Source organism: Octopus bimaculoides, chromosome 2 (genome assembly GCF_001194135.2).
Source record: "Octopus bimaculoides isolate UCB-OBI-ISO-001 chromosome 2, ASM119413v2, whole genome shotgun sequence".
Classification (NCBI taxonomy): domain Eukaryota; kingdom Metazoa; phylum Mollusca; class Cephalopoda; order Octopoda; family Octopodidae; genus Octopus; species Octopus bimaculoides.
The window spans coordinates 65,597,123-65,605,314 of record NC_068982.1 but is presented as its reverse complement, the minus strand read 5'-3'; the positions used below and the strand labels follow the sequence as shown (position 1 = coordinate 65,605,314).

At 38.9% G+C, this 8,192-nt stretch overlaps 2 protein-coding genes across 7 annotated transcripts in view; one reads left to right on the top strand and one right to left on the bottom strand.

The window, feature by feature from the left end:
* The window catches only part of LOC106868682 (1-acyl-sn-glycerol-3-phosphate acyltransferase delta), a 120,616-nt gene that overhangs the window by 11,327 nt on the left and 101,097 nt on the right, over window positions 1-8,192 (bottom strand). The gene's annotated exons all lie outside the window — the stretch shown is intronic.
* The window catches only part of LOC106868689 (sideroflexin-2), a 35,612-nt gene that overhangs the window by 15,833 nt on the left and 11,587 nt on the right, over window positions 1-8,192 (top strand). For both annotated transcript variants that reach the window (XM_014914076.2, XM_052977756.1), the window contains exons 4-5: window positions 4,430-4,528; window positions 7,403-7,481. In XM_014914076.2, coding sequence (XP_014769562.1) covers window positions 4,430-4,528; window positions 7,403-7,481 — 178 coding nt within the window. The remainder of the gene's footprint in view (window positions 1-4,429; window positions 4,529-7,402; window positions 7,482-8,192) is intronic.

The following is an 8,192-nucleotide window of genomic DNA, read 5'->3' as shown; positions in this document are numbered from 1 at the left end:
TATATATATATATATATATATATATATGTTTCATCATCATTTAGTGTCCATTATCCATGCTGGCATGGGTTGGACAGTTTGACCAGGGCTGACAAGCTGGATCAGATTCCATTTTGCATCAGATTCCAGTTTGCATCAGATTCCAGTCTGATTTGACATGGTTTCTAACACCAACCACTCTGAGAGTGTAATGTGTGCTTTTATGTGCCACGACTTGGGTGTCATTTGTTTGACACCAGTATCTGCCACGACTGCAATTTTACTTGGCTTGATGGGTCTTCTTCTCAAGCTCGACATAATGCCAAAGGTCTTGGTCATTGCCTCTGTGAGGTCCAACATTCAAAAGGAGCTTTTCATGTGCCACCAGCATCAGCCACTTTTCCTCCATGAGACCCAATGCTCAAAAGGTGCTTTTTATGTGCCACCAGCACAGATGCCAGTTACATGACACCAGTATCAGCCATGACTATGATTTCACTTGACTTGATGGGTCTTCTCAAGCACAGCATATCGACAAAGGTTTCAGTCACTTGTCAGTACCTCTGTGAGGTCCTTTGTTGCCAGCAAGAGTTGGAGCTCTCTGAACTTTGCCCAGCGTAATCTTATTCTCGCAGCTATGCTCTCAGAGCATCCACCTCTGCTACTAACTTGGTCACCTAGATAACGGAAACTATTTACTACCTCTAGCTTACCCCACTGACAGTTAATGGAGTCTATTTTCTGTATATTTTTGGTGTTTATTGTACCTGTGCATTTTCCACACACAAAAGCTATTTTCCCTGATAACCTTCCTCTGAGATTGCCACATCTCTTATGTGTCCATAGCTTACACTGGGTACGTCTTATGGAGTTTCCATTTACACCTTTTCTACGGATTGAGCTGAGCCATCTACCTGAAGGGATTTGTGATTTATCTGCCTTCCTACATACTAAGACTTAGATTTTTGCTCGGTTAACTTTAAAGCTCTTTGAATCTAGACCTTGCTTCCATACTTGAAACTTCTTCTCTAGTTCTGGTAGTGATTCAGCTATAAGAACAAGGTCATTAGTCTAGGGGAGCTCCCAGGGGTAGCCTGTATTAGATTCCTCTGTTATTGCCTGGAGGACTATGATTAACAAGAGGGGGCTGAAGACTGATCCTTGGTGAACTCCTACTTGTACTCTGTATTTTTTGCTGTACTCATTGCTAATCCCCACTTTACAATGTGGAAACTATCCCTAGTTTCTGCATTGACCACCAGATTAGAGATTGGGGACTCTGTCAAAGGCTTTCTCCAGGTTAACAAAAGCCAAGTACAGAGGTTTATCTTTGGCAATGTATTTCTCCTGCAGCTGCCTTACCAGATATATCAGTGGTGCTTTTCCCTGGCACAAAACCAAACTGCATCTCATGTAGACTAAGTCTCTTCCTAATTAGTTGGGCTATGATCCTCTCTGTAACTTCCCTCACCTGATCCAACAATTTGATACCTTTGAATTATTTCTATCTAAGGTATCACCATTACCTTTGTAGCAATTGACTATGGTACTGCTACACCAGTCATTGGATATGACTCCTATGTGAACTACCTGATTTACAATACAGGTGACTAGATCATAACACACACCATCAGATATTTTAAGCATCTCAACAGTGATTCCTGATGGGCCAGGGGCTTTTCTTGTCTTCATATCCTTAATTGCTTTATCTGTCAATTCAGATAGCTGGTCCCTCAATTGGCTCGACATTTGGCAGACACTTCTCCTCCCATTCATTCACCATGTTCAGCAGTCTTTCATAATGCATTTCCAAGCCTCTTTCTTTGCAGAATCATTAAATGCAAGTGTGCCATCATCCTATGACATCACAATTTTCTCTCACACACTTGCACTCCAAAACATTTCAAGTCTTTGGTCCTCATGTCGCTGAACATAGGCAAACTTCTTTTTTGCTCCTCTCTTGGATAGATATACCTGGCTATCTGATGCAGTTTTCTGCTATCCCCACTCTTCCAGGCCTGTTTCTTTGCTCTAATGGCCCTGTCTACAGCATCATTCCATCACTAAATCACCCTAGGTTTGGATGGGGCTTTGCACCAACTGCAGATTTGGTCTGTGGCACTCAGCAAGCTGTCCCACAGGAATTTCCAGTTGCCCTCTATGCCACAAGTCTGTAGCTCCTCCTCCATCTCATCAATTAAGATGTCCCTAAATCTCTGACCATATGAAGGGTCCTTTAGCTTCCAAATCCTTCTTTTCCAGATTGGCCTGCTTCTTGGCATCCTTCTGGCCTTGAGTCTAAAGTCACTAATGAATAGTCTATGCTGTGGGGTACATTCTTCACCAAGGAGAGTCTTTGTATTTAAGAGCAACCATGCATCCATCCCACTGTCTGGTGAGAATGAAATTGATCTGGTTAGCAGAGTCACCTAACTGATAGGTTATCAGGTGGCTGGCTGGCTTCCTGAAGTTGGTGGTGGAGATCAGTAGGTTATTTATATCACAGAATTCCAGTATCCTTGTTTCCTCTTTGTTTTGGGAACCAGTTCCATGACCCCCATTTACACCATGGAAGATACTGGGCTGTTGTCTGACATATCCATTGAAATTCCCAGCCACAAAGATGAAATCATTGTCATTTGTCTTTGAGGTAGCCTGCAGCAGAATATCATAAATGTGGCCCTTCTGTTCATTTGGTAGGCTCAGAGATAATTGTCGCTATACTATTCTGCAAAACTAGCCAGAGCTTAAGTACTCTATTGCACACTCTGACTACCTCTATGACCTTATCTGCCCATTTCTCTGCAAGAAGTATTCCCACACCACCTACCCTGTTGCTATTACCTTCCCAGAAGATTTTAGGGCATGAGAGACAGTATCTGTATATGAATGTGATGGTGTCTATATAGGGATATTGATTACAATAGTGGTGGCGATGGTGGGTGGGTGGGGGGTAGAATTGGTAAAGATGTGAAGGAGGAGATCAACAGTGATGGCAGTGACAGTGGTAATTGTAGTGATGATGATGATGATGATGAGAATGATGACTACTACTACTAATACAAGGAAAAAGTGGACAGTGACTTCAAAGTTTCACTGGTTGTTGACTTTGTCAGATATTCTGACATGACATGACTAATGACTAGTGAAACTTTGGAATCCTTATCAACCTTTTACTTGTATAAATAAATGTGATACTCTACTTAATTACTCTTCATTTACTTTTTGATTGCTTTTATATAGATATACCTATTCAAACACTTATATAAACATATATATAAATATCATTATTATCATATCATGTCCATTTTCCATAATCATATGGGTTAGACTGTTTAACAGGATCCACCCAGTTAGAGAACCCTACCTTTCTCCAATGTCTCAGTTTTGGCATGGTTCCTCCAGCTGGATGCTCATCCTAATACTAAATGCTTTACAAAGTGTTCAGGGTGCATTTTCTATGGCACCAGCACAAAAGAGGTTGCTTCACCATCAGCAAGACAAAAAGAGTTTTCTTAAGCCTTGCATTATTGCTGCTTGATTCAATTTACCAACCACTGAGTTACTGAGTGCTTTGTTTTTGTGACACCAATACTAGTAGAGGCATCTTGTAGTTCACAAAGTGAAAAAAGGCTCCTTTAGCTGAAAGAATAGAAGAAAGTATGATGGAAAAAATAAATTTATTGCGAGGAGATAGTAAAGTGGTCAGAGTAACAGAGGTAACAGTGTGTGTGTGGAGGATAATTTAGAAGAAGGGGAAAAGGAGAGGGAAAACGTCACATAAATTATTTTGGATCTTTCTGATTTGGCAGACACCACTTGTTTTCTTAACGAAACACTTTCAAACTTGGGACACTGGTAGAATGTGTCATATAAAACATCTTTTACTCTTAGTGTTGTTGAGAAAAGTTTATATTTTAAAAGTTATTTCGTGTTAAAATTGTGGTATTTCAGTAATTTCAACCAATCACTGACGTCTATTGAGGTGAAAACAATTACTGCTGTGGATCATCAACAAGACGTTGTGGCGGTGTAATGGGATCTTTTCTCTTGAATAAAATTAGTGCTGTTGTTTGTCAACAACAACTGTCGGCGGTACTTTTATTTAAGACATCGTTCGTGCGCTTGTACTTGTGTTAGCTTTAGGGTTTTAGGGTTAGGGTTAGGGTTTTAGGGTTAGGGTTAGGGTTTTAGAGTTAGGGTTTTAGGGTTAGGGTTAGGGTTATGAGTATTTTTGCCAAATTTAGTGAAAAATTTGTGGCTGTGTATTGAACAGATTTTCACCAAATTTGGCAAAAATACGAAGTTTTAAAGTGTTTCAGTAGAAAACACACTAAATAAAAACTAAATAAAAAATGGCGCCCGCTAAATCAGAAAGATCCATTATTTTTCCAGAACATAAAAGGAAATAGAAATACTGAAAATATTTTGTTTTGTTTTCATTTTCCAGCACAAACTCTGCTGTGATTTTTTGGCAATGGGCCAATCAGTCTTTCAATGCACTTGTGAATTACACCAACAGAAATGCAGGATCTGACATAACCCAAAAGTAAGAATTTACATATTTCTGAAATTATTTTAAAGGAATCTACCCTTATATATTTTTATAGTTAGAAGGCTACAAATGTATCAGAAGAGAGAATAAAAGTGTGTGATTTCAAAAATTTTCTTTTGGACATTAGTAGCAATGACTCTGTTGTTTCTCTCTTTTTTTGTTTTTTTAATTATTAATGCATCCTCCAAAGGGGATATACCAATCTTGTCTCTTTCAATACGCAACTCATATCATGAAAATATCATTGCACCGTACTCCACTTTAATCATGAGCAGCACTCAGCTAGACCTCTCAAAATAACTCCAATTGTTGGGTCTCACTGTCTCTGAAGATCTGGCAAAAGCACATTCTTAACATAGCTAGGCTTGCACCCCAACAACTGGCCCTTTTCTTCATAGCTAGAAGATACTTCAGCCTCCAAAATTACTGATACTCTACAAACTCGGGTAAAGTCCACAATAGAGAAATCCAAAAAAGGACTGTCTCACTGATTGGCATAAAGTCACACAGAAGATATTTCCCAGTATCTGGCCCATAAGTGTGTTGTCCTCGCTCTCTTTCTACCTATTATACATCTACTGTAATGGTCTCTGCTGCTTGGGGCTGACTGAGCTCACGCTACCTCCACTCAGACATTCCTGTCCCACACATCTCTCCTCTTTTGATCACCTGCCAGACCCCACACTAATCACTATATCCAGTTCTTCCTTCCCAGAGAGTGGGCCCTCAGGAATTCACTACCTGCTCATTTTTTTCCTGCAGCTATTGACTTACACAGATTCAAGAGGAACATTAATGGTATGAATCCCACTAGTGTAGGAGGGTCTGCAGAGGCCATGAGCACTACCCTTTCCTCTTGACTAAGTAAGTAAAAAAGGAAGTACTGGAATAAGAGGGACAGGTATAGTAATAGTACCCATAACCCAATTTTAGGCAAAGGTTAGCGATAACATGATGGCATTGATATTTTGTTTGAAGATGAAAAACATGGACAGAGGTGAAGTTCAATTACAGTTCAAAACAGGAAGTATTAAACAAAGTAATATATATATAGGTTCCCAGTGGGTAATAAATAGAAGAGAAACTAGTGTCACTTGGACCTCACTGAAAGTTAAAACTGGATTGTTGACTTAGTTTGTCAAGAATTTACCTGAGGTGCAGGACACCTTTACTTTATTGATTTATTTTGTATTGCATTTTATAAACAGCAGTGACATTTGTAGCAGGTTTCCAATGGGCAAATCTCTGTGCTAATTCATCTACAACAGAAAGAGTAACTAGGATTTTTATCAGGTCATCCCATAAGTTCTGTCCGATTTTACCTTTTTTAAAATTGAATGAAATTTAATAGTATTTTAGAATTTCTCTGATTAAAGCCCTTTCTAACATGGAAGTATCCAAAGAGCATTTAAGGCACATAATGCTTTATAAGTACAAAATAGGAAACTCTGCAGCCAAAGTGACTTGAAACATACTCTCAGTTTATGGGAAAGAATGTTTGAATGAAAGAACTTGCAGAAGATGGTTTGCAAATTCAGAAGTGGAGATTTCAGCCTTGAAGATGAAGATTGAACAAGACGTCCACTTGAAGAATTGGCAATAAAGCTTAGTTCAAACCATACAACTGTTCATCATCATCTTCAACAACTTGGAAAGGTTCCTAAACTTGGAAAATGGGTGCCTCATGAATTGTCCGAAAGCAACCACAAATCCCGAGTTGACATCTGCTCTTTTCATTCTCGCGAACTTGTTTCACCCTTTTTTGGATAGACTTGTGACTGGTAACGGAAAATGGATCTTCTATCGAAATGTTAAATATCGTAAACAGTGGCTTGGTAAATGGGAAAATGCTCAGCCACAACCAAGAAGGGAACTTCATGGAAAAAAGGTTCTTCTCTCTATCTGGTCGGATTGCAAAGGAGTAATTCACTTTGAATTGTTACCACTTAGTGCAACAAGCAATGCTCAAGCCTACTGTCAGCAATTAGAGCGTTTGAACCAAGCTTTGAAGAAAAAAAGGCCTGCTTTAGTGAATCAAAAAGGAGTGGTGTTTCATCAGGACAATGCGCGACCCCACACTGCAAAGATCACATCACAGAAGATCAAGGAGCTTGGTTGGGAAAAAATTCCTCATCCACTTTATTCTCCCGACCTTGCTCCTTCAGACTACCATTTGTTTTGTAGCTTACAGAATCATTTGGGGGACATAACTTTCGCAGACCAGGAGGTCAAAACTGACATTTCAGAGTTCCTCGCTTTGAAACCAAAAGTGTTTTACATTGATGGGATTAAAAAGCTTGTAAATAGATGGAAGGAAGTCATAGATAATCAAGGAAAGTACATTGATGATTAAATTTCAATTAAATATAACATTTGATCACTTGTTTTCTTTATTCAAAATTCAGACAGAACTTATGGGATGACCTGATAGTTCAAAAGCACCACTTTATCTTGTTTTGTCACTGATGTCTACCTATTGATGACCACATCACCAAAAGATGTACATATATATGTGACAATTGTTATATGCATGTTTCAATCCTTAGGACCGTTGGATCCAGCCAAACTGTCCCATCCATGTCAGCATAGAACATAAACATTAAATGATGGGGAACATGACCTAAACATAGAAGGTAGGGTCACCCCTATATACTAGAATCTGAAGAAACTGATGATGGTCTGCATCATCTACAATTAGTAAATAGAGTGCTTAGAAGAGTTTGGTGAGTTCTTTTGATGTGAGGAGTGAAGAACTTAATATTTTAGGTCTTTCTTTTCATCTCAGATTGAAGAAAAAAGAAAAAATTATGTTGTTTGTGACTTTGATTTTTGCGTGTTCTTACTATTTTGAAATATTTCTTCACACAGGAAGTTGGCTGTTGCTTATGTCAGTTCAACTACATCAGCTTTAGTTGCAGCTCTTGGACTCAAGGCTATCTTATCTCAAGTATGTCTCATTCATTCCTGCAATTTTTTCTTTTTTTACACACAGACATACGCACGCACATCAATTCTCCCCTCTCACCACAGCTTCAAAAGAAGTTCAGTCATAAAACTGTCCATATCTCTTCATTCGCCGGCCACTTCAAAAGATCGCCTTCCCTTTTCACTTGTCCGGCCATTGATTGAGAGATAAAACACAAACCAACTCCTGCTAAATCAAAAGTTTCGTACTTGCTGTGCCAGTCAACATAAGTCAATGATACACAACTTCACTCACTCACTCTATCTCTCTTTTTTACCCTCTTTCTCTCTCTCACACACACACACACGTCCATTTCATATATCTTTCAATTTCTGCTCTCTGCAAATAAAATTTTTACGGATAAAACTGCTTACCAAAATTGCGATTAATGTATAATTTCTTTCTATGTTCATAATTACATAAATCTTTTAATGGTTAGACAGACGTCCAATAGAATAGCTCTCACAAACAGACTACGTACAAATTCTTTCTTCACAATTCATGAAGCTATTTTCTGACAGAAGGGGGTGAAATCTTCATACAGCTGGAGGCTCCAATCGAAGCTGGACACGAAATGATCAGGTTGAGAAACGGTGTTATAGATTATGCCTAACCGAAAACAATCACAGCCACATCACCCAAACAGACCAGGTGAAACCAGGTTTAGCTGCTAGTATATATATATATATATAT